Below are 26,894 nucleotides of genomic sequence, written 5' to 3' on the forward strand. Positions count from 1 at the left end.
ATGCAGCCGCCAACAACATGAGAAAACTCGTGTATGAATAAATTAAGAGAATCTGGCGACCTTAAAGAAAGTTTCAGCAAAGAGAATTGAATTTTAAGTTTACCGTGTTCAACATCTTAGCGTTTGTGTTAATATAATAACACGTCCTGATGACATAAAGCACTGCTGAGGCTGATGAGAATGTGCCTCATTCACAAACTGAGATTTATTAAAACTGAATATTCATCAGAGATGGTTTTCATGTAATCTCCATCCAGACCTCTCAGGTCCTCTGACACGTCTTTCAGTCGTTCCACGGGTGAGGACTAAAAACTACGGGAAGGCAGTGTTTAGTGTCGATGGTCTTCGCCTCTGGAGCAGCCTGCCAGAGGAGGCGAGGACGCAACGACCACGAAACACCTTTAAAAGAAATCTTACCTTTTTAACTTAGCATTTTCATAATATCATAATCCCTCTTCCCCATCTCATCTTATTTTAATGTATTTGTTAGTATTTTGTTGTATTGTTAATTATATTGCCTTTGCACTGCGTTTATTCTGAAAGTCGTTATTTGTATTGCAATTTTGCAGAAAAGGTGCTTTATAAATAAAGTTGAATTGAGCTAACTTAAAACCCACTTTCGCATTTTCTAGTTTCTGTCCTCGCTCCTGATAACTGCTCTACTATAATGCATTTGTATATTTCCAATTCACAACTGAAGCTACTTATCATGACAACTCGTTTGGCGTTTGCTTTCTGCAAAAGTGGCTAATCTTCAAAACATGAGTTATTTTTTGTTTGTTCGTTTGGAGTCAAATGCATCTCTCTTGTGAGACTTTCAGTTGGGCGTTCTTTACTTGATTTTCTCAACTTCTTGGAGCTGAGTGATGTGACCTATAAATAATATTACAACATTTTAAGGCTGCATTGGGATATACAACATAAACCCCTTATTTTGAGATCTCCTCTGAACTGCCGCAGATTACCAAAATACTAAACTTCTAAACAAAATCCTGCTTCTATAAATCAAATAAGGTATAAGTGTTATAACTGTTATAACTGAACTGAAAAACAAATGTGACAATATATACTCAGTGCTTCCGTTATGTAGACTTATTATGTAATGTGCAATACACCTTGGTGGACATGCTCATGAAGTGTTTATTTATCTCAAATGTTTACTGAGGGCGTGAAAGGCTTTAAGTCTAATTATGCTTCATTACTAAAAGGGGCCACAGAAGGGTGACAACGTGCCATGAGCACCCCTGGTCACATACTGTTTATTGTGCTGTTTGTTGTGTTTTATTACGTTATTTGGGGTTTTTTTGACTGTTGTGTGCTAAAATGTATGTATGGTCTGGTAGACAGCAAAACTGAATTGCCCTTTGGGATAAATAAAGTTGTCTGAAACTGAATTATAGTCATTTTATACATGCCACGTAGAACAGGCCACAATACATCAAGTATAATCAATATATCACCTTCCAGTAAGACCAATGTATTGGACATATTAAAATGTTGACCTTATGATGACGCTGGATGAAAACTAAACATTGTTACAATTCACCCTCTGGGCACCATGAATGTCAACACAACATTTTATGACAATCCACCTAATCGTTGTGAAGATGTTTCACTAAAAAACAAATTTGTCGACCTGCTTGCCGCATCAAATGAGAAGTTAGTAGACTTTGACAAAATATCATGGAAATCTGTCCAAAACGTGTTGAAATATGCCAGTTAGCATGGCTTAAAAGACGTTTACCAACAACAGTGGATCCAATTTGTTTGCCGTATCGAATTTAACATACAAGTATTTTCCACTCGTCTTGGTGCATCCAAAACCAGACAGATTGGGTCTTAAACCAGGATCAACTTTTGTTCAGGCTCAAGGAATGTTTACACAGTCAGCACAATCACAACCATGAGAAGAGCTGGAAAAATACAAGTTTCCAGCTTGTTTCGTTTGTTTGTTTTTTTGGTTGTCAAAAACTGCCTGGGTGGTTTTCTTTTTGTTTTTTTCTTCCGCAGTAATCAGAACAGTTATCATTTGTGTGGTAAAGCACTTTGACAACCAAATAAAATAAAATATACAGACGATACTTCTTGGCAGAATCAGAGACAGCCGCAGGTGGCTCTGATGGGGCTTTTAGAGATTCAACATACTTTTCAAGAAACGTCACTGCTGCTCAAGTTCGACCGAAAAAGCACACCAGCTTTAAAAAACTGGCCAGGACCCAAACTCATCATGTTTCAATCCTTGAAAAATCTCACCAATGTGCAAAGTCAGTCAAGTCATGCACCAAACCAATGATACTCAACTTACGGCTCGTGGACCAAATCTGGGTGTCCCACCCAACAATTTTCTAATTCACCAAAACATAAAAAGATTTACATTGGGAATTGTTTTTGTACTTTAAGTGGACATATGGTGCCAGAGAGCATAAAAACAGCATCAAACTACATTTTGTTTACTAAAAAAGTGCCAGTGGAGGATCCCCCGCCCAACGACGGAGGTCCTGGCTTAGCCCCTAATGTCTTAAAGTCCTATAAACGTCCTCAAATCCTATAAATGTCCTAAAATCCTATAAACGTCCTAAATTCCTAGAAATGTCCTAATGACAGAGCCCAAAGGATCCTGAAAGACAGCACTCACACCAGCCACAGTCTGTTCACTTTGCTGCCATCTGGCAGAAGATACAGATGTATCCGCTGCCGAACCGCCAGACTGAGGAGCAGCCTCATTCCCCAGGCTGTGGGACTCATCGACTCCTCCTTCCACTCCAAAAAGATGTAACAGGATTTAAGACAAATTTTATTTCCATTTTTTAAACTATGTTTTTAAAAAACTATGTTTTTAAAAAATGACCAATAAATCTATCTTGTAAAATCCATGAAATGTCGAAAAGTCCTAGAAACTCGCCAAAATCCCAAAAATGTCACAAAATCAAAGAAACATCCGTAAGTCCTAGAAATGTCCTAAATCCTAAAACATGTATGGGACTGCTGCGACTGGCCCCTGACCTCCTGTCATTTTGCAAAAGTGGCCCCCAAGCAAAGCAGGTTGAGCATTCCTGCACAAGACATTTAATAAATAAAAATCATGTGCAACATTTGTATAAATGTGCAGCTTGTTAAGAGAGAATGTGCATTAGAATAACATGTCCTCAGGGAGACTCTTAGTTGGTTTTATTTTTGTCCACTAAAAGAAATCCACAAAAAAAAATTTGGAGGAATTCCCCTGTCACTGTTGGTTATACTGTTGTTTAAATGTATTTATCGCTTTTTTTCCTTCATATTAGATAGACTATAGACTATTTCACTGGGTTTGTGTACATAAGAAATAGCTGCATGATTTAGAGAATAAAAACGGCCACTAATTTAGAGGACAAAAGCCTAACGACGCTAACGAGTGAGCGATCATGCTTTCCTGTGGTGACAGTGTTCGCACCCTGTCACTGCAGTATGGAGGCCTCGTGCTCAGACGAGAGACTGCTGCGTCACCTCCAACTTACAAAAACTCATGACTCATCACTCTGCTCAGCCTGACTCATAAATATTACAAACAGCAGGCCATCAACGAAATGCAACGAGGAATACTAAAATACCTTCAACAGAACAATTCTACAACACTGTGAGCGAGACGGACACTGATCAGATATCTGAATGAACCCCCTGTTGACTGTAAGGAGGAGCAGCAGAGAAAAGACGACTGAATATCTCAGACTTACTGTGACTGAAGTTAATGCATGTGACATTTAGAGCTTAAATACAGCAGAAAACAACTATTTGTTGTGTAAAGATGCAGTGGATAAATAGCATCCTAAACAGAGAACGAGGCCATGCCACCTGTTTTTGCTGTTATCCGAGCTTCTCTGTTTTTTGTTGTGGTAAGTGGTCCACCTGCATATGCATATTATTGTCTGTGTGTCCCTGTGTGTGTATCCCATAATGCCCCCAACATTAACACCAGGCTCCCATTAACAGCGTTGGGCTTTGAAGCCATTTTTTTTAGTGGCCAAAAGTGGAATTAACACATCATTTGATGCCATGGGGCCCAAAAAGACCTTTTCCCCATTAGATTTGGGTTAGTTTGTTGGGGTACAAGCTTAAATCTGTTTGATTTGATGAGAATTGGCTGAACTGGTCATAATGACACATTCTGGCAATTTTGAAAGCAGCCTACCACTGTGCTAAATCCAGTTTTGCATTAGTAAAATACTATGCTTATTAACAGAGCCACTCCTTTACAAATTAGGGTTTTTGCACACAAATCAAATAAAAATATACAAGAACAGCTAAATATTTAGTCGATTAATTAGAAAACTGATTGGCAACTATGTTTCTAATCGGTCATTAATAGGTCATTTTTCACACAAAAACATTTCAAGATTCCCACTTATTTTAATTATTTTGATTTATTAATTTTCTAAAAACCTTTTTGCATGTGTACTTTTACTTTTAATACTTCAATACATTTACCTGAAATCACATTTACTTTGTTTAAGTTCAAGTCTACATCAATATCTCTACTGCAGAAACTCGTAATCATCCTTTTATAAGCGTTTTGGTGGCATCTCCCCAGAGTCTGTGCACACGGCACAAACCTGACCTTATACAGTATTTACGGGGCGATACCTGTGCTGACAGGTGACTTATGATCAAGTGGGATTCATCACTGAGCACACCTGGTCCGAGCAGATTTGGATGGTTAAGAGCGTTTGGTGCATCTGGAGTTGACTTTTCTTATATTTTCTTTTACCAGAAAATTGAGAGAAAATAGAAACGTAAGAGAATGTTGCTTCATGAGGCTCAAAGAAATCTACAAGGAAAATAAGGACGAAGCCTTTTGTGCACATTTTTGTTTTTTTGTGTGAGTATTTAAGTGTAATCAGATAAGAAATGGTCTAATCAAAGGGTGTGAAGTAAACAGTGCACTCAGTAGCAGACATGGAGTGATTCCAGGCACAGCCAGATGTTAACTGGAACTGGAAACAAGAACGCTTCCTGTGTCGCGGAGGGCTACATTTGGAAACAAATCACCAGATTATACAATTTCACTTGAAGATTACTGAATGGATCAACAACCACAGACCCGCAATCTTAATTGAGATCTCTCTTTTTACATAAGAGTGCGGATACTTTGAAGAGATTGTTCTTCACAGATGGATAAAAAGTACTACAATAATTTTAGAGTTTGTGTGGTTTCAGACATTTCAGTGAGGTAGTGCCCAGATACTTCAACACAGCAGCTAACGGGAGTCCTGCAGACTGCATCAGAATGTAAACAATCATAATATTCACAATATATATAAATATTTTAACCAGGTGCTGTCATCCTCGAATGCAGTTATATTCAACTTGCTTTGCTTCAGAGCCACTTTTGCAGAATTACTAGAGGCCAGGGGCCAGTCGCACATGTTTCTAGGACTTTGGGGCATTTCTATGATTTTAGGATGTTTATAGTATTTTAGGACGTTTCTAGGATTTAAGAACATTTGTAGGATTTTAGGGCTTTTCTAGAATGTAGGACATTTCTAAAAATTTTAGAATGTCTCTAGGATTTTAGCACTTTTCACACATTTACGGACATTTGTAGAATTTTATGAAATTTTTAGGTTTTTAGCACATCTCTAGGATTTTATCATGTTTCTTGGATTTTAGGACATTTCTGGGATTTAGGACATTTCCAGGATTTCAGGACATTTCTAGAAGTTTAGGACTTTCCTAGGATTGCAGGAGATTTCTGGGATTTTACAACACTAGGACCTCTGTCGTGGGGTGCAGGGGATCCTCCACTGGCACTTTTTTGCATAAACAAGCTCTAGTTTGATTCTGTTTTTTGCACTCTGGCACATTATGTGTACTAAAAGTACAAAAAAATCACCAGAGTGAATCACTTTATTTTACTATGAATTAGAAAATGATTGGGGGGCCACTGAGAACCCTATCAGGGGCCTGATTTGGCCTACAGGCCATAAATTGAGTATCGCCGCTATGATGTTTTCTGTCATGCTTTTGTTAGAGTTGGGAGGGGGGGTAAAATTACTAAACTCTGCGAATCTGAGAAGCACAAATAAACTTTTTCTCCAGTCAAATTCTTAGCATTGCCACTTCCTGTCAATGCCAGTTGCCTGGAGAGTGCAGCCGTTCTCTAGAGCTGAGATCATTTGTCTTAGCAGTGTCTTAGATTACAGGAGCCTCCATTCATGCGTGTAAACAGTAACACAGAACACACTTACACCAGCATCTGAGGGTTTGGGAATATGTCCAAAATTTACACGCTAAACATACTCAAGATTGAAGTTAAAATAAAATCATGTATAATTTAGTATTAAAGCCGCTGTGTGCATAAAGGTTATTTTAAATGACCCACTTTTCTAATGTGTGCATGTGTTTGTGTGTGTGTGTGTGTGTGTGTGTGTGTGTGTGTGTGAGAGAGAGAGAGAGAGACACAAACCTGCTGCTTGTCCTTCTTGTGTATTTTCATCTTCTATCCCTTCACTGCATCTGTTGACAAAGAAAGACAACATTTGTATTACTTCCAGGAACGTACACAAAACAAACAGCTTCTATGACATCCAGCAGTGTGGCTGAGTAAACTTTTGCAGAGTTGAATTCTGAGAAAGAAATTAAGGTGATTCAAACAATTCTAACATGTTGGACCAACTTCATACAACACAGACCCATTACAAATGATGATAAAATGCCAAAACGTGGGAAATACTGAAATCCCAAAAGAAATTATGCTGTAAGTCAGCAAATTTACAGTTTATTCACAACAGTTAACCTTTCTAACCCAAATGAAAACACTGTTTGCTCAGACAAATGTTTTCCAGGAAAAACGTTTTCTTTTAAATTCCAGTTCAGATTTCCCACACATTTATCTATTTGTGGCAGCATGCTACAACAAAAACATCTGCCGCCACGATTGATTTTATATTCTGGAGCTGGATCATTCATTAGGAGTGCTATTGGAACATACTGTTTGGCTATTTATTGCCTGAAACTCTCAGAGTGCAGAGAGTACTCTGAGCACAAATGAAGCAGCAGAGTGTTCATTGTAAGGATGCACCATAATATTGGCACGTCAGTGTTATCAGCAGACATTGGCTAAAAAATGAAATATCGGAACCAGTCAAAATGCTGACTGCCGATATCCAAAACACGATTTTTGAAGAACACGTTTTGTATTTTTTTTTTTTTCAGGACAATTTTTTTTTTAAATTAATTTTCGCAATTTTTGAAGAAAGTGTTAAGACTATTTTTTAATTTGGGGTGATTTTTGAAGAAAACATTTTGGCAGTATAATTTTTCTCAAAATATTTTTGGTATTTTTTTAAAGATAACATTTTGGGGATTTTTTTTTTTTTTTTTTTTTTTTATGTTTTGGGGATTTTTAAATAAAGCACAACTTTCACAAGTTTTCACCAAAAATGACCCACTTTAGAAATTATCATAGGATTTAAAATTTCTGACATTCCCTGGACATATTGTGTGTTATTATACAGGTTTGTGAAACAGATTTCCATAACTTTTCCAAAACGTTCAGGGTACATCTAGTTTCCCAAAACTTTTCCAGGCCTGGATATTGTTATTAATGGTTGCAAGGGATTACCCTCGTTTAAGTGTATGCATTGTTTTTTTTTTTAAGGAAAATCCTGCATGTGTGATCAGATGCAATAAAAGTTAAAAATGTTTCAATTTCAGCAACAAAAAAAAGGAAAAGTGCAGTTGTCTCAGAAATGAACTGAATGACTCCGTTTCATCAATATATGAAAACCAAGAGGATGAAAATGTAAACAAAAACTCTCACACACACACACACACACACACACACACACACACACACACACACAAAGCTTACAACTAAGTCAAATCCTTACAATACATAACAAGTCAACAAAAGCTTTGTATTCCATCATGAAAGCATCTGTATAAAGTGATAAGAAAATCGGCTGCGGAGGAAACATTTGACACAGGAAGTGTATTTTCGAAAGCACGCACATCGGTGTTGACAGTTGCCGTTGTTTTACTAAAGGCCACCAATGTGATGCTGTGTTCACATGAGAGGATTTGACAAGTGTGAACTCTTTTCTGGCACTTAATTCTGCACTTGTTTCATGTAGACGCACCAACAGACAGAAAATCACTTTCTCCGAGACGCAGCGAATATTTCAAACGTGTTTTATGTTCAACCAAAGCAGCCAATGACCGCTGATGCTTTATCAAAATGGTCATTATCAGTCTGGATCCTTCAGCTGTTTCTGTTTCCCGTCCTGAGTGCAGAAACTGTGAGGGGCGGGTGGTACATGAACATCTTTCTACACAAAGCAATCTGGCAACCAGATCTCCAAACAACAAAAGCAAGCATGTACAGTACGCATGGCCGCCACTGATCTCAGCCTGCTGGAAACTTCCCACCAAAGAATCTAAAGAAATATGTTAACTAGCTGGCAGCAGAGCACAAGTTCAGTGTGTGTTTCAGCACTGAAATTGCACATTTTCACTTACATGCATTGACTGGCTTCCCAAAATCTTGCAGTTTTGTAATGATTACTGATCACTGATCAGCCTTGACGCCCACAGAGAGGATCAGTGCTTCACTTGCTTTGCTTGAGGGCCACTTTTGCAAAATGACAAGAGGACAGGGGCCCATCACAGCAGCCCCATACATGTTTCTAGGATTTAAGGACATTTTAGGACATTTCTCAGATTTTAGGATGTTTCTAGAATTTTAGGACATTAGGGGCTTAGCAAGGGCCTCTGATGGAGGACGCAGGGGATCTTCCACTGGCACTTTTCTTGATAATCAAGTCAAGTCTATTTTATTGTAAAGCCAATTATCACAAATCACAATCTGCCTAAGGGCTCCGTCTGTCCTTAGGCCCTCACATCGACTAGACCCCCCCTCACGACAGGGGAAAGAAAGCTGATAAACAAGCTCTATTTAGATGCCGTTTTATTCACTCATGTACACAAAAAGTTACCAAAACATTTTTATTGTGAATTAGAAAATGGTTGAGGGGCCACCAGCAACCTATCAGGGGCCAGATTTGGCCCACAAGCCATAACTTCAGTATCACTGCGTTAGAATGAGTTCCAACCTCTTTTCAAAATATGGTCACTTCAGGCTCCAAAATCTAAGACGGTACACGGCAAAATGCCGAAGTCAAGGCTTCAAAACAGGAGACCACAAACCGATGGAGCCATGTCCATTATTTTATCCAGTCGATGCTTTTTGGAAGCTGCTGTAAAGACTTTTAGCAGATATGTCTTCCTTAATATCTCCTGTCATCTAACCACAGAACAGTACTGATTTATAGTGCAGAATTTTGATAACCATATGGACATTTCCCAAAATCTGTTAGATTTCAGGAAAAAGCCAGAATACAAGATAATGGTCTACCTTTATTGCCGACACCTTCATGCTGCCGTATTTACTCTTAATTTTGTGTGTAACCCAGATTTATTTATATTCTTCCAACAAATCTCAAAGTGTGTGAGGATGTTTCTCTCTCTTTATTCAAATTAATGAGTTCCCATCACCTGCTGATTAAAGAAAAAGTTGGGTTTTGACTCTCAGATGTGAGTCAACGGCAGCCTCTGCCCACCTCAGAGATTATTTTCAGTTCTGATGACACACGGTTGTTTTTTAGTTCAGCGCAAGGTTAGAAAAGCTCTAAAATATCACATTTTAGCTGAAAAAGACACGTTTTGGGAGGGATTCTCAACTGTGAAAGTTAAAATTAGAGATGGGAAGGCGTGGAAGGACATCAGAAAAATGTTCATCGCTGGATTCAAACCCGAGACGCTTCTGTTTACACATCCTTTGATTCACAAGCATGGTCGCCCACAAAGATCTGCACTGCAGGACTTGAGGGTTTCCCGTGAGTACAATGCAGTGCTGATGTAAGATGTAGCAAACAACCTACCTCAAAGCTTTATTGTCCATTAAATGAAAAAAAATGAATGTAAATTAAATCCCAGCACACTGTCAGTTTTAACATCTTAACTTAAGTCTTATTGTACCAATGTCACCGTCAGTCTCTACGCATTTACACCTTCAGCCTTCAAACACTCATTTTCCTCAGCGTGTGAGCTCTAACTACATCAGAAATAATCCTGAGTGAGTCAGTCTTTAGTCTGTTTCAATCCGTTTGATCTAACTTTTGCAATTCCATGAAAATAAAAGACACTTTTTCATCATCAGTGAAAACTGTAACCCTCCAGGTTTGCAGGAGGATTGCTGCACTGCACTGAGTCTGAGCTTTTCCAAATCTCCACCGAGTGTTTGGCAGAAAAAATACAGCAAGTCAAAAGCATTACATCATGCAATATAACAGTTTTGTGATTAAGCTATAAAAAGGCAAATCATTATAACTGCTGTTGTTTGATTTTTTTAAGACTATTTTAACCAGTGATTTAATTATAATGCATGTATAACAGTAATACTCAACTTACAGCCTGGGGACCAAATCTGGCCCCCCATAGAGTATCGGGTGGCCCCCCCAACCATTTTTAGTTCACAATGAATATGAAGTGATTCAAACTGAGAATTGATTTTGCACTTTTAGTATAAAAAGGGTGTCAGAGTGCATAAAACAGCTTTAAAATAGAGCTTGATTATTAAAAAAAGGTGTCAGTGGAGGATCCCCCACAAACCCCCGACAGAGGTCCTAGCTAAGAACGTAACGTCCTAAAATCCTAGAAATGTAAAAAAAAAAATAATCCTAAAGTCCTCGAAATGTCCTAAAATCTTAAAATGTTCAAAGTCCAAGAAAAGTCCTGAAATCTTAGAAAGGTCCTAAAATTCTAGAAAAATAAAATGAATAAAATTAAACAGATTTTTGAAAAGTAATTAACACCTGCTAATAAATACAAGTAATTACATCTAAAATAAAGTGTTGCCACATTCAGGACACAAATGTGTCATAAATTCCTGCATATTTACTGCAGTTAATTACTTTTGGAGCCATTTTTCAGAAAACAATACTTGTTTCCTTCCAGCTACTATAGCTCAGAAAAATAAGCTACAACAAGCTGCAACATCCAAAAAAGTGAAGCAGGAAAGCTGTAATCCAGTTCCCAATATACATTTGAGTTACATGTGTCAGACTTGTCTCGTCTGGCAGGTTCCCATTTTTAGACCACTCAACTTGACAGCTACTCTCACACACACACACACACACACACACACACACACCTGTCTCCACTGGCCTATATCACCTGCACACCACCACCTCAGAGCGAGACAACACACAGTCTCTGAGAGCTACAGTCACACACACACACACACACACACACACACACACACACACACACACACACAGAGACACACACACACGCATGCACACACACACAGAGACACACACACACACACACACACACACACAGAGACACACAGAGACACACACACACGCATGCACACACACACAGAGACACACACACACACGCGCACACACACACACACACACACACACACACACACACACAAACACACACAGACACAGAACACACAGACACACATTAGAAATTAGGTACAACTGATTCTGGTTAAAATGACCTTTTACAAGGTTCATAACACTTTTTAACCAATACATTTCTAGGACTTTAAGTTTTCAAGAAAATACATTCAACAACCAGCGATACTCCTCATCAGTTCTATTTTATTACCAAAAAACAGGTTTTTCAAAATCAATTTAAAAACAGTGAATTCAGAACAGGATTAGAACAGAATATTTGAATATAACTTAGGGACTGTTTGTTATTTATGAGGGGGGTGCAAAAAAGGGAAGACATGTCAAAGAATTTTTTTAAGCACTGGGGAGGGAGATGTTTTTTGCTTCGGGGAGGGGCATACAACTTTAAATGGCTGTATTTGTATTTATTTAAATGCTGATTTTAATGACTTCATAGGCATGTTTTTCTTTTTTCAATTTTTGATGATTTTGAATACATTTTGGCAGTTTTTTCTTCAAAAATGTCTCTCTTTAATAAAAATTAAAAATGGAGATAGTTTCTCTCTAAAATTGTTGCCGATATTTGAAGAAAAAAAACTGAAAAAAAGTTGTATTTTTGTTTTATTTTCTTGAAATTTGTTGGTGATTTTTTTTAAGAAAACGTGCCTTTAATGAGTTTGAAAGGCAACTTTTAAACAAAAATGACCCCATTTATCACAGTCAGAAAGTTTGAAAATGACTTCTTGTTGGAATAAAGTCTTATCATGATTTAAACATGAGATATGAAGATATCATAAGTAAATTGTAAATTTTGGTTTTAAATATTAATTTTCTGTCAGACATTGAACATGACAAATATACTGTAGAACAGGCATCACAAACTGGAGGAGCTTATTCTACTAAAATTCAAAGAGGTCCAGTTACTAAAATTTCCTCCCAGCAAAGGTCCAAACCTCATACCTAAAATCAATATCACGATTAATTGAACATTTTACTTTTATTACGATTAATAAACGATTATTTTGATTTTTCTTTTTTATGTGGTTTGTTTTTTGCCCCCATGGTGTGTTGGAGTGTAATAAACATAACATTTATTCTCATTTATATAAACTTTCCAGCATTATATAAACATTAAAAGCTTCATCTTAAACAAACTTCAGGTAAATTTAAGCACATTGTGCTGATAATAGGCCAACCTCTCCTGACTGCAGGATCTGACTTCAGCTTCTGTCAAACTTCTATGCTATTAATCATTTTACTCAGGAATTAAAAACGTTTGAGGAGGCCTACTTCTCCTATAGCTGCCCAACAGCCTGCCAACAATCCCAGTTAGAGAAAGGATGAAAACAAGGTAATGTGCTTGTGGCCCCAGGGCCCCAAAACATCACATCTGCCCCTCATAATAATAATGAGAGCTCAGCGCGAGCGGCTGGATGAGACACAGAGCGATGTGTCCTGCTGTTTCAAAATAATTCATCTAAAGTCTGATTAAAACCTGAAACTAACACAAAGTAACCTGTAGAAGTCCAAAGAAGTCATTTTCCACCTCTGCAAATGTGGCTGTTTCAATGCTGTGGCTGTCAAACACTCAGCTGTTCTAGAGTCAAAGCCAAAGTTCACTGCAGTTATATTTTTTTTAAACTTTCAGGGTATGGTTACTTTTATCAATACTTCTCCAGGCCTGGATATTGCCTTCACTGACGTTTCCGGTTTTTCACGACTGTACCAACCCTGCATTTATGTTGAGAAAAATCCTTCACGCAGACACAGACAGAGCCACAAAGGCACCAACCAAACTGAAGCACACAGGTGTAAATTAAAGAGGAAATGTTTTCCTCCTCAGAGTTTAAGAAATCAGATTTCACCCTCTGCTGGGTTTATTTACTTCAGATGGCAGGTGTCCCATCTGAACTCTTGATTCATGTCTCAGCCACTGTCTGATCTTAATATCAGGTGCACTGCAGTGAATAAACACCCTACACTTCATGAAACTTCCCTTTGTAGAAAACCAAAAAAATCTCAGTCTTTAAAACACTGACACTCCTGAGGCTTGTTAGATAGTTGAAGGTCTCTGAATATATGTTGGGAAACTCAAAAAAACAGGTCAGACGGTGGGACAGCAACTGGTTCCACAGGGCTCCTCAACCGCTTTAACTTCTTACAAGCACACACCTCTGTGCCTTAAAGGCGAATACCACGAACATCACGTTAGTCCAAAAACATATGGGAGAGTGTTTCACCACACACTTCAGTTCAGACGGTTGTACTGAACACTGAACATGTTTGTCTGCAAATCTTCAATCATTGTCACATGCAGCGCTGCGACTAAAGATTATTTTCCATTATCAATTGTTCTATTGCTTATTTTCTCGAATAACTTTTTGGTCTATAAAATGTCATTTACCAGGGTAAAATACAATTTACTAAAGACAAGTATAATACTCGTAATATAATATTTTGTAACTTATTTTTAAATTTCTTTTTTTGCTGACACATGCTTTGTATTGTGTTGGTGTGACATGACACGGAAATAAAAAATAACTGAAAACGAACTAACTCTTCACATTTGAGAACCTAGTACTAGACAATGTTTGGCATCATATCTTGAAATATTTACAATATTTGCAACTATTTTGACAATTTATTAATTGTTCAAAAATTGACTTTTCATATCTAAATATGCAAAAATTCAACAGAAAAATCTACATTTTCTGGAATCACTCCTATAAAGAATATAAACTGCAGTAAAATGTAGCACACAAACTTACAGGCTACTTAAAAGACAAATTCTCCCCATACTCAAAAATACATATTGTTGCTCTTTTCATCAAAACGTCCATAAAAATAAACACTTGTTGACCAGATCACAACCAAAGCACCACCAGCCTCATGAAATGAAAACTTGCCACCTGGTCTAACAGCTTTTTGGGGGAAACACTGGTTAGCTGTGAAAATGTCAGGGATTTGGCAATATTTTACACTGGATAAAAGAAAGTTCTACGGTGGTTAATTTATGTATTTTTTATGTTTTACAAAGGGTTTCACCTGAGCAATGCCACACAACATGACAGCAATCATTTCAAATCCATACAGGGTTAACAGCCATAGTGAGCTGTGCTACAAATAACATCTTACTTACACACAGTTATTCTTGAAGAGGGAGAAAATTCACAAAACAGTTAAAATAATCCCAATTCTATTTTTTTCCATGTGACACAGATCTGAGGTTTAATCTAATAAGTGAGCAGCAAAAATCTGCATTGAGTCACATGTTTTATCTGGATCACAAGGATGTGAGGTACGAAATGAGATCCCGAGGCATGTGACCTACATGCAACGTACATTTGGACATTTGAACATTGGAGATTGTCGGCATTGGCTCCCTCTGACCACAACAGTGACGAGTAAGAACAAAAATATGTATGACAACATCTCTGCCCCCGTCTTTGTTGATTTATCATCATTATCACCATTGTAGTATCACAACATGAAGCAGAAGTTTCTACTGCCCAATCATACACAGGAACACACTGTACTTCCAGGTATTACATTGGAAAAACATGCAGCAGTGATACTCAACTTACAGCCTCCTGGCCAAATCTGGCCCACGACAGGGAGTCAGGTGGCCCCCCAAACATTTTCTCATTCACAATAAAAAAAGTGATTCACACTGGGAATTGTTTTTGTACTTTTTCGCATACATAAGGTGTCAGAGTGCATAAAACAGCATCAAAATAGAGCTTGTTTATGAAAAAATGCACCAATGGAGATTCCCCCAAAACCCCCACAAAAAGGGGCCTTTGTCCTTAAGTCCGGGAAATGTATTAAAATCCTTGAAACATTGTCATCTTAGAATTAAAAGGTACCATCTGACATTTTTGTCAAAATTGAGTAATTTAAATTTCTTATTTTGTGACATTTTAGTGACATTTTGTAAGGTGTTAATGATTCATGTGCATTTTGGGGCTTTTTATTTAGAAAACAAAAAGATTTGTATTATTTACTCTATTTGAAATGCAAAACTTTGACGCTTAATACCTCAAAACAGCTCAGAACGCAGATATAACCTTATTATTCTAAGATGGGGACAAATTTCCTTAAATCCAAGAAACGTCCTTAACTCCTAGAAATTCTGAAAAAAATGCCTAAAAGCCCCAAAATCCTAGATTTGCCCTAAAATCCTCAAGTCAGAGACATGCTCTAAAATTAAATAAATATTGTAGAAACATCATGAAGTTCTAGAAATATCCTAAAATCCTAGAAATGTCCTTAAATCCAAGAAATGTTCTAAAATCCTGGAAACATGTATAGGTGATGATATTGCAGTTGAACAGTACAACAGAGTCTACTAAATATATCATTAGCCTAAGGCCGCTGAGAACAAATTTATTCCAAACATTTCTTTCTAGGTTTTGCCCATTACTTCACAAAACCTTCCAGATATCTCAGACATCGTGACATGACTTCCTGGTTGCAATCTCTCATTGAATATCAAATTTTAAATGCAAAGTCAAACCCATGGCTTGTGTGGAGAACATTCATCCCAACACACATCTCCGAGCACAAACTCTTCCAGGGAGGCAACAGAAGCATCTTTGTCGCTTCAGATTGGTTTTGCACTTCATGTTGCACCATCAACTAAATCAGACAGATGTTCATTTTTCTGCAGTTTTAACGAGCTTGGTAGTACACAATCGCAGTGAGTCAAGTTTGGGAAAAAACAAACTTTGTGCACAACAAGTGTTGCTGAAAGAAGAGAAAAAGTTAGCAGAAAGCAGGTGTGTGCACGGTTTGAATGCTGTTAATGCAACATTTCAGATATTTAAAGGGCTGCTGGGGTTAATTTAATTAGGTTTTAATCTAGGTGAGAAGTGAATTTAGAGATTTTATAACTGCTTTCCTGGCAAGTTGACCACTCAGATGGAGAACTGTGGGTGCAGAAGTTTGGATGAACACAATCAATGCCTTTTTCTGTGCTACTGCTGCCCACTCGCTCCACCATTCATTCATTCTTCAGAGAGCTGAAGCCGATTTGGAGCAGGTGACTTCAACAGCAGGTCACCAGCTTCACTGTGCTTCATGGAAAGAACAGGTGCTCCTCATATTTTGTACGCTCCGTACATGACATTCAGCAGGATCGTCCTCTCGCTGCTTAACACATGGATGATAAAATGGCATCTGTTCTACGCTACTCTGCAGCAGCAGACACACTCGGGCCCTCCCACCACCTGTCTCACTGTACCATTAAGGGATAAATGCAGCATCTGCACGCAAGTTTGGACCAGACTCATAAGTGCCATCTTTAAAGTGTGACACTTAATCCTAACACACTGAACACTGTATACTCTGTCAATAAAAGGGAATTAACTGCAAGTGAAGGAGACAGTCTGTCTGTGCTAATTTATTGTCCCACACAAAACCGGCATGAAGAGCAGCAAACACACAGAAGTGGAGCACGGGGATGAGACGAGAGACGGTTTTAACGCAGATCACAACGAAAAACACAAGAAACTGATGACTGTGAATTCGGGATAATTGTCCAATCTTGTCCAAAAGAGTCAAAGCTCATTTTTCAGGAGGATTTTGGAACGTTTCTCAGATTTCAGCCCATTTCTATGATTTTAGGAAGTTTCTCGAATTTCAGAATATTTCTGGGTTTTTAGGATGTTTCTCAGATTTTAGGACGTTTATAGGACATTAGGAGCTTAGCTATTGGGGGATCCTCCACTGGTACGTTTTTATAAACAATCTCTATTTTGATGCTGTTTTATGTACTCTGGCATCATATTCATATAAACAATACAAAAACAATTTCAGTGTAAATAATTTTCTTTTTATTTTGGATTAGAGCATGGTTTGGGGGTCACCTGGCACCCTCAGACTGTTGAATTGAGAATCACTGCTGCACTAAACTAACAGAAAGTGGACCTGACATCGCGTATTCAGTTTGTGCTGGACCCGTTCATGTGAGTCTGCGTCACAGTGTAAGTTGAGACTTCAGTCTGCAGTTCATAAACTTCAGCGATAAATCAGAGAATTGTACAGTATCACTGACTTCATGATCAAAGAAAGTTTTTGTATCGCATCAAAACTCTCCCCATCCTCCCGGGCAGCTACGGCCACAAATAGAGTCTAATTCAGTGGAAAACACTGCTTTGTAATTAGAGCACTTTTAGGTCCCAGTGTACTGAGTTTGATTTAAAGGGTTCATGCACATTTTTACCAAGAAATCTCCATGACTTTGACGCAAATTTTCAAGACCATAAATCCTCTAAAACGACAATCAATACTCCTCATCAGCTGTTTTTCAATAGCTTTTAAAAATGTTGGTATTTAAAGAAAAATGTATTCAGAAAAAGATTAGAACTGAATATTTAAATATAACTGAGGAACTGTTCCAAACATGTTTCCTTGTCACAGGCACAAACTGTAAAAACAGACATCATGATAGGATATTCACATGTCCGATTGTCTGTGAACACATCATGTGTTATTATACAGGTTTGTGAAATAAAATTCCCTGACTAATATATTTATTTTCACAAAACTTTTCCTTGACCTAAAAATTGATATTTGCAAATTCCATGACTATTCCAGGTTTTTCATGACTCCACAAAACCTGTATAATACTCAGGATGTCCCTTGTAAATAAAGGAAAACCTCCAACATCAATACCTTCTGATATTTTATGAATGGGGTTCAACTTGCAGCCAATTCATAAAAACGTAATATTTGCAGGTTATCTGGTTGTGGATTTTAAAAAGTCTTACCACACACAGGAGGTGATCTGATTTATCGAGGAGCAGATTGTTTTTTTGATTGTTATTGACATGATTGGAGATTAAAAAAACAGAAGCACTACCGACATGAATGCCTTTTCTTACAACACTGAAGCCACCAGACTACCAACCATACTTACAGACTTCCATGTGATTTCTGGGAAATGCAGTGCAGAAACACTACAGCCATGAATGTGCACACAGTAGCAGAAACAGGCCACAGTAGTAAGTCTGATCAGTTAAGTGCTCTGGGGTATGTGGGGCGCTCTGCACCCGGAGGCCCACTGACACTGGAGCTCCTCTCTGAGAGGCGGCGCCTGTGTGATGCATTATGTCTGTCATGTGGGAGGACGTCATGTGGAGGGCACGGAGTGAAAGCGAACACAGAGCGAGAGCAAACCAGTATGAAAACAGGACAAAACAGCATCACAGCCTCGTCACTTCATCTCCTGTTGCCATAGAGACACTGAATGACTGTGTGCAATTTGTCAATCAGGCGATATGTTTGTATAAAATATTTTTAAAACAAAGTCAACCACTAAATCTTTTTTTATAGTATCTGTGGACATGAAAGGTAGAAATATTTTTTTTTTCTTTTTCCACTGCTGCTCTATTTATATAAAAATGTTCTGTTAGCTTGTTGGTTTTTCCTTCTCCTGATCACGGCTCGTATAATCTCGCATTCATATCTTTCACTTGACTTCACTGTCAAGCACTTTATTTTAGGAAAGCTAATAAAGTTGCTGCTTCCAACATGAGAACACCATGCCGGTAATATTTAGCAAACTAACTGCATCGGTGTACAAGGAGTCTGTGCGACTGCCTTTTTTAATAATTCTGCAGAGCGTTGTCGTCCCCAGCACGTGTGGCTCAAGTCATTTTTAAGAGACTCTCTGTAGATGAAGTCAGTAAACATGATTTCATAAGAAGAAAGGTATTATGAATTAACATGACATAGATAAAACAGCATCAAAATAAACTTGTTTATCAAAAAAAGTGCCAGCAGAGGACTCCACACACCCCCCAACAAAAGTCCTAAAATCCTAGAAACAAGCTAAAATCCAAGAAGCGTCCTAAAATCCAAGAAATGTCTTAAAATCCAAGAAATGTCTTAAAATCCAAGACATGTCCTAAAATCTGAGAAATATCCTCAAATCCAAGAAATATCCTAAAGTGTGAGAAATGCTCTAAAATCCTTAAATCATACAGAACTCCTTCAATAAGAAACATTCTAAAATCCAAGAATGTCCTAAAATCAGAAAACGTCCTAAAAGCTCAGAAATATCCTAAAATCTGAGAAATGTCCTAAAACCCTATAACCGTAGGGTTCTGTAAACTTGTAGTTTGTTGGTCGATTGGTTGGTCAGCATGTTCTTACTTGCAGATGCGCAACATGCAAGTTCTTTTTTCCTCATCGACTAATTAATTGCTAGAAAAGATTAATATCATGAGCTTTGATATTAAACATATTATATAAGGAAAACTAATTTCCTTCCAAATGCACTCAACAAGTGTGAATTTTTCGGAAATGATACCGTCTGTATGAAAAATCGAGATCAAGAAAGCACACCTGTCTGCTTCAGCTAATCTGCGCCACTGACAGAAGTCACCTTTTAAATATCAAAACAGTTTTTCTTCTCTTAAAACATTTTCTGGCCGAGTACACAGACTGCTGCCATTACTAGGTAACAGCCAACATTTTCATTTTGTAGTTTTGGCCAACTCACAATTTAAAAAAAAAAAGTCAAACATACAGCTTATAAATCTAAAAAACAATGATGAAGAAAGTCTGAACGCAGGGAGGTTCCTGTGACCAGATTTTAGGTTTAAAGCATATTATATTCACGATGGCATCTTCTGGCTCAAACCTACATTACATTAATACTGTGACCACAAATGTAATGAGAAAATGATGATATTGCATGCACAAGAATGATATGGGTGCACGGTCACACTGACTTTGACCTATGACCTATGACCACCAAAATCAAATCACTTCATCCTTTAGTCCAACTGGACGTTTGTGCTGAATTTGTAGAAATTCCCTCGAGACATTCCTGAAATAATGGGACGGGCAGACAACCTGAAAACCTAATGCCACGACTGGAACTGGTGAGGAGGTATGAAAATCTGCAGCGACCAGGGCGACTGCTTTGTCTCCTCTCAACGCCTGTGTCACAGCCAAAAAGTCGCACTTGAGGCGACCTCTAGCTCACCTGGTAGTGTTTGGCTGAGGCCTCCGCAGCAGCCCAAGTTCAATTCTAACCTCCTGCCCACTCAGCCTCAATCCCACTGCGCATAAAAAACACCCACTAACACCTGGCTTTTTAATGTAATTCACACTCGCGTCTGATGACTCTGCAGTAGACAAAGGTATTTATCAGCTCCTGTCCACACAGATGGACGCACAACATCTGCATCAACAAACTAATTTTAGCCCCTTAATCAGCGAGGTGCAATGATGCGCTGACACTAATTACCGTCCATCTCCTCCTAAGTAGCACTCAAACATCAATCCAGATTAATCTGCACCGAGTTTGAAAGACAGACTGAATAAGTAAGATATGTATAAAGCACAGAAACAAACTTTAAGTTTTCACAGAGCTTTATCTGCGCTGATTTGTCCTGTTTACCTGTTCTCTGCCCTGTCTGTGATGTAGAACGGACACGCCAACAAAACCCACCCACACAGACACACACACACACACACACACACACACACACACTCATCTGCATCAGAGCCATGTACACAGCTCGCAGCTAATTAGATGGTAAATGGACTGTACTTGTGTAGCACTTTTCTAGTCTTATTGACCACTCAAATCGCTTTCACACTACATTGTCACATTCACACACACATTCACACACTGGTGGCCAAGGCTACTGTACAAGGTGCCACCTGCTACTCAGTAATCATTCACACACACTCATACTCCAATGACGCAGCATTGGGAGCAATTTGGGGTTGAGTATCTTGCCCAAGGCTACTTCGACATGTTGCCCAGAGGAGCCGGGGGCCGAACCGCTGACCCTCCGATTGGAGGAGGACCCGCTCTACCTCTGAACCAAAGCAGTTTATAGCCTATTTTTAACAGGTTTACACATAAAAAAAACCTGCATGCATATGGTAATTTTGATGAAAAAGGTGTATTAGCCATCCTGTCTATGATGTCAAAAATAAAAATAATCAAAGAAAAAAAAAGTTGCATTTGAAGACTACAACCAACAGCCACAAGCACACACGCTCTGCAGCACCTTTCCAGCAAACTCATACGCTCTGATTTTCAGAGTCCCTTTAAATACCATATATATGACCTGTAAATATGACAGAGATGATCTCATAGCAGATTAAAACTCCCCCCATCATACAGAGCCTCGTCTTCCCGCTGCACACTCTGGCACCTTATCAAGTCCCACCAGAGCTTTTTAATCTTCTGCTACATAAAATGTTTTAGTTTAAGCCATTCGGTCAGGACCAAAGGTGATGCAGCAGAGAAAACCTCCTCACTAACATTACAAACACGCAAACAACAGCCTCAATGACCTGACGGTAAACTTACTAAAAATACTGTCTGCAGACTTAAAATGATTATGTTGGAGAGAAAAGTGTAAAAAAAAAAAAAGGAAAAACAGCGAGGTAAAGAAGGTGCGGACTTCCTGTTATCTTTGACACCCCCCAAAAAAAGATAGCAGTTAAGTCTAAGTGTGAAAGACGACAGCATGTGGAGGCTTTTTTCAAGTTGTGTGCCAAGTTGTTTTATCCCTACACACCTGTCATCCATGAATATTGATGGAAGAGCATGCGGTTTTCAGAAATGAAACAACCGTCTGCTGCTCACTCACTTTGCAGCCTTATGTGGCACAACACACACACACTCACACTCACACACACACACACACACACACACATACATGCACAAGGAAGGCCACGTGTGAAATCTAATCTCATGTCTACTGGGGCTGTAACCATTCATGTGCAGAGGTCATGGTTCAATCCATGCAGCCACATGCAAAATTCACGGTATGTAGATAGATGCATTTAATTTCTGGGGCCGTCACATCCAAACAACCGTCAGCTGTCGGTCAACGTTGGCCCTCAGTAGGCGTCTGTCACCCTGGTCTTTGTTTTTTGTCCCGCACCATGGGCCCATTTTATTTCCACATCATTTTTCAAAGAAAAGTGCCAAATTTAGTGGTTTCAGCTTCTAAGTTGTGATGATTTTCTCCGCTGAATATTTTTAGGATTTTGAGTTCAGGATTTTGGGTCAGAAAAAAAAAAACAACCAAGAAATCACTTCGGGCTCTGAGAAATTATTTGCTATTTCTCTAATCTGTCAAGCCTCTCATCAAAAAAACAGATAAATCAATGATGAAAATTAAGTTGCACATCTAATTTAGATGAAACACAACTGTCATTTTTGGTTATTTTTAAACTGTAAATATCATCTTTGCAGTTCCAGTATCAGCAGTAATACCTGAGATAAATAACCTCCAGGATTTTCCTCATCACCTGACACAGTGGGAGCTACATCAGACTTTACAGAGATGCTTCCCGGCCGTCTCAGCGGAGAGACCCGCTCTCTTTTCAACGACCTTGTTCCCTTCGCTCACCCACTTGCCCTTGCACAAAAGAGCAGAGGAGCTTCGCGGTTGCTGCATCTGAGAATCGTCGGGAGACGACTCACTTTAGGGACGAGGAGAAGCAGCCGGCTGTGCTAAATCAGAACCAAACTCAGCCCCGTGTGTGTTTCCGTGCACAAAGAGAGGGGAGTGCGTCTTTAAAATGGAACACAGCTCCTCCTCGCTCCGTCCCCGCTTCAACTGTACGACGCTCCCACGAGGGAGCAAACAAAGGAGCGGACAGTGTTTTCAGAGGCAGACTGGCCCGGATTGCAACACAGTGAGACTCATTAATTAGATAAATCTAAATCAGAACAATCAGCTTTATTGGGCAAGTGTTTGTGAAGACAAAGATTTGACTGTGGTCTTTTTGTCCCTCTCACTGTACATGCACAGGACAGACATCCAGCTAAAAACAAGGACAGAAAAGCTGAACAAGGGAAACGCAAACGCTTGATTCACAGAGCTGAGTGATAAAGGGATGAAAATTATATTACAATATTTTTAGGCTACGTCTCGATACACCATATATATCTCAATAATTTTAAAACTCCTTAAAAGCACTTTATTAATGCCAGAACTGGGACAGAATCGAACATTGGAAATTTAATTTTTTCTCTTCCTTCAGGAATGAGCATTCAAAAATAGTAACATAATTCAATTTTTGATCAATAATCATTCATAATATAATGACTGTGTGTAAAGGCAAGGAACTATCTTATTAGATGAGAAATGTGCATTACTTTACTATAATGCAATCTTTAAAATCAGGAAGAAAAACACCATTTATTCCATATCATGATATAACAATATCCAATATCTAAGAGGATATATAGTCTCATATGTCGATACGATAAAATATGTTTATAGCAAAACTGTCCTGTAGACTGACATGCCTGATCTGGTAGGGTTTCAGTTGTGAGTCCCTTAAAATGACATGTCTTTTAACATTTATTTATTTATGTATTTATTTAACAAGAAGCAACAGTATTGCATAACTGAGTCATGTTGTTTTTGTTGTTTTGTTTTGTTTTTTTCGTTTAGGAGAAGAGAACATTTGTTTCACAGTTTGAGCAATGATGAGTTTTAGATAGCTCTGGTACGCAGAGTGCATCTACGCTAGGGCTGGCATAATCAGATTTTTAAGACAAAAAGAGTTCACAATAAGGACATTCTGGCTATATCTATAGAGATTTTGAAACAAAGAAATAATGTTATCAGTGAAACTAATCTTCAACTTTGTCTCTCTTTTAGTTGTGTCTCTTTTCTGGTGAATGAATTAACCTCACAATACGAGTGTAGAGAGGGAGAGAGTCTGGAAATAAATAAATAAATTAATAAATAAATAAAAGTACATTTACACTTGATGAACAGAGAAAAGGTAACCCGATGGTGTTTGGGAAGGAGAGAAATCAAATTGATGTTATGCATTTTTGTTATCAATATTTTATGTTTAAAATATCACAGTTATCATTGTTACAGATTTTTGGGGTTGACCGGTTCATAGTTATATATATAGTATATATATATATACATATATATATAGTTATATACAGTATAAATCTGGAGGCTAGCAGGATGCGACTGATGCCCTGAAAATGTAAAAAGCTCCCGCAACATACACAACAGTCTGTTAATTTGCTGTTTTTGACATCTGTACACATCTGTACACACTTAATAAGAATATTTCTTAGGACATACAGGCAGACGCACGCACGTTTGCACAACTCTTGGCAAAAAAACAATTATGTTCCCTTTCTGTTTGCAATGTACTGTAGTAATAACACAAAAAAGCCAATATACAATTAACATAAAGCAACAAACAGTAACAACAAAATATGACATGCATATTGCAAATGGTCAGTGCAATGATTACATGCTCAAAGTGTCAACAATATCAAAGTGTGCTTGACTCATCACGCAGGCATTTTTTGTAAATCTATACACAAATAACGCACCAAAATAGATCTTCATAATAACTTTAACAACATGGCTCAGACTTCTATGCTGCAGAGTGAAGACAGCACATAGATACATCTCAAAATAATACAAATTCAGCTCTTCAAACTAAATAATAGCAATGCAAATCTCTATAGGCACTATTTTCTCACGTGCAATCGTGCACAAACACAAATGACTAATTCACTCCAACTTAACGACTAGGGAGCAAAAAAAAAATTAAAAAATAAATAAATAAAGCATTTTGTGAGGCCAAACTTATGTCAAGCTCTTTCCAGTCATGAAAACTTTCTATATGCTCAGCTGATTTTTCATTCGGCGCAAAGGATGCTTGACATATTTTTCCAGTCTTCAACACGTCTCTTGCAAGAGCTTACTTTCTCTCGCCTCCAAAAATAAGTTTAATAACAGAAGCAAAATGTAACATCCTTGCGTGCTGAATAAACAACTCTGGGCCTTTTCAGACTCTTTCCGTTTGTTAACATCCGACTATATGACACAAACTTTCAGTCAGCGACGTGACCTGCTCCCTTATCCTCGCATTCATGTTGTTGTTTTTTTACCCTTTCTACCTCCATTGAGTTTATTTCTTTGACCAACATCAATCCAATCATAAACATCAAATATTTATTCATTTTCAGAATTGTAACACTTTAAATGCCAGGTTTTTGTCATGATGCCACTATGTTAGATGTTTCAGATAAAAAAAAAAATGAAAAGTTTACAATATACTACATACAAAGTAGATTTTCTCTCTTTTTTGGGATGATCACAGACTGGGATATGTTTGATTGTGACAGTGCACCTAGTGGAAACAGCATCTATTTTCTCCATCTGCCAAATATGGTAAAAATGACATCATCAGGTGGAAAATAGTAAAAATTACAAATCCCAAGCTAAAAGCCCAGAACGACACCTAGAAATAACATATTGCATGTTTTTAAGCTTTGATGGCTGTGAGATCAAAAACTGCAGTTTGAATGTGTTTCAGTGGAGCATATTTTGCACTTAACAGCATGAATGTGACAATTTAGTTTCCACAGTGTATTTTAGACTTATTGTAGGAGCTGAGCTGGGAATTCCAAGATTAAACAAAAATTCACAATCCTGCCAAAATGTATGCCATATGCATGAACACAGCCAATATTATCAAAAAAATAAAGAATACAAAGTGCTTACAATATGCCAAACAGTCCCTAATGTAACTATGAGTAACTCCTATTGATAAATGCATAATTTTGACTCATAAAATGGTTGGCACTCATACATTTTGCTGCCTCGGTAACTGTCTTGTTCCTGTATAGAATTTATGTCGCAGTGACTAGATATCAACTTTGCACAGCTGCTTTCTCGGCCAAAAACACAAAACAAGTGAGGAATAAGAGAGGAGAGCCTTCAATCCAGCTAACTGAGATCCTGACTGACATTAACTGAGACCCTAAACTGAGATTCACTTGTTTGAGACAAAACTCTCCCGTCTCCACCCACCGAAGTGCCAAATTACAGATAAAATAAAACATCTTCTTAACATCAGTGAGAGTGTAAAAAGTTTTCTGCTCTCTCATCCCACTCGATTCTTTTGGCAGAAAACAAAACAAAACATCAGAGTCAGACTGGGTGAAAGACGCTGTGCGAACCTTTTACAGTGTTTCTAGTTATTTGAGTTTACTCACAGTCGCCTGTCACCGCAGACACTTTGAGCTGAACACTGAACCTGTGACTCTGAACTGAGCGAATGGTACAGACGCACCTGTTCAAAGGTCTGTAAAGCACCTATTTTTCAAGTGCCATCTGAATAAAGGTTAGTAAACATTTGTGGGCTTCATCTGAAAGAACTGAATCACTCAATGATCACAGAGATTTGACACAAACTGGAGCAGTTGTTCAGTTTTCTGGTTGATTTAACAGTTTGATCTAAGACAGCCGTACATCTGCAAAGATCTGGGGAGGCAAACTGAGAAACAAAAGGTGTTTGACGATATAATTTGACTCAAATTACTGGGTTGATCGTCTTTTTCAGACCCACTGGATACATCACGAGTGTATACTGCAAGGTGTAACGTTTCGAGATGCTCCGATTCTGAAATTTTTGGTG

General features: G+C 38.1%; 1 protein-coding gene across 5 annotated transcripts in view; it reads right to left on the bottom strand.

Annotated features, from left to right (window-relative positions):
* chd6 (chromodomain helicase DNA binding protein 6) overlaps positions 1 to 26,894 on the bottom strand; it is a 119,593-nt gene that overhangs the window by 86,144 nt on the left and 6,555 nt on the right. For all 5 annotated transcript variants that reach the window (XM_042510233.1, XM_042510223.1, XM_042510241.1 and 2 more), the window contains exon 2: positions 6,440 to 6,489. In XM_042510233.1, the coding sequence (XP_042366167.1) occupies positions 6,440 to 6,469 (30 nt within the window). In that variant the 5' untranslated portion in view covers positions 6,470 to 6,489. The remainder of the gene's footprint in view (positions 1 to 6,439; positions 6,490 to 26,894) is intronic.

This window comes from Plectropomus leopardus, chromosome 2, assembly GCF_008729295.1.
Source record: "Plectropomus leopardus isolate mb chromosome 2, YSFRI_Pleo_2.0, whole genome shotgun sequence".
Lineage (NCBI taxonomy): Eukaryota > Metazoa > Chordata > Actinopteri > Perciformes > Serranidae > Plectropomus > Plectropomus leopardus.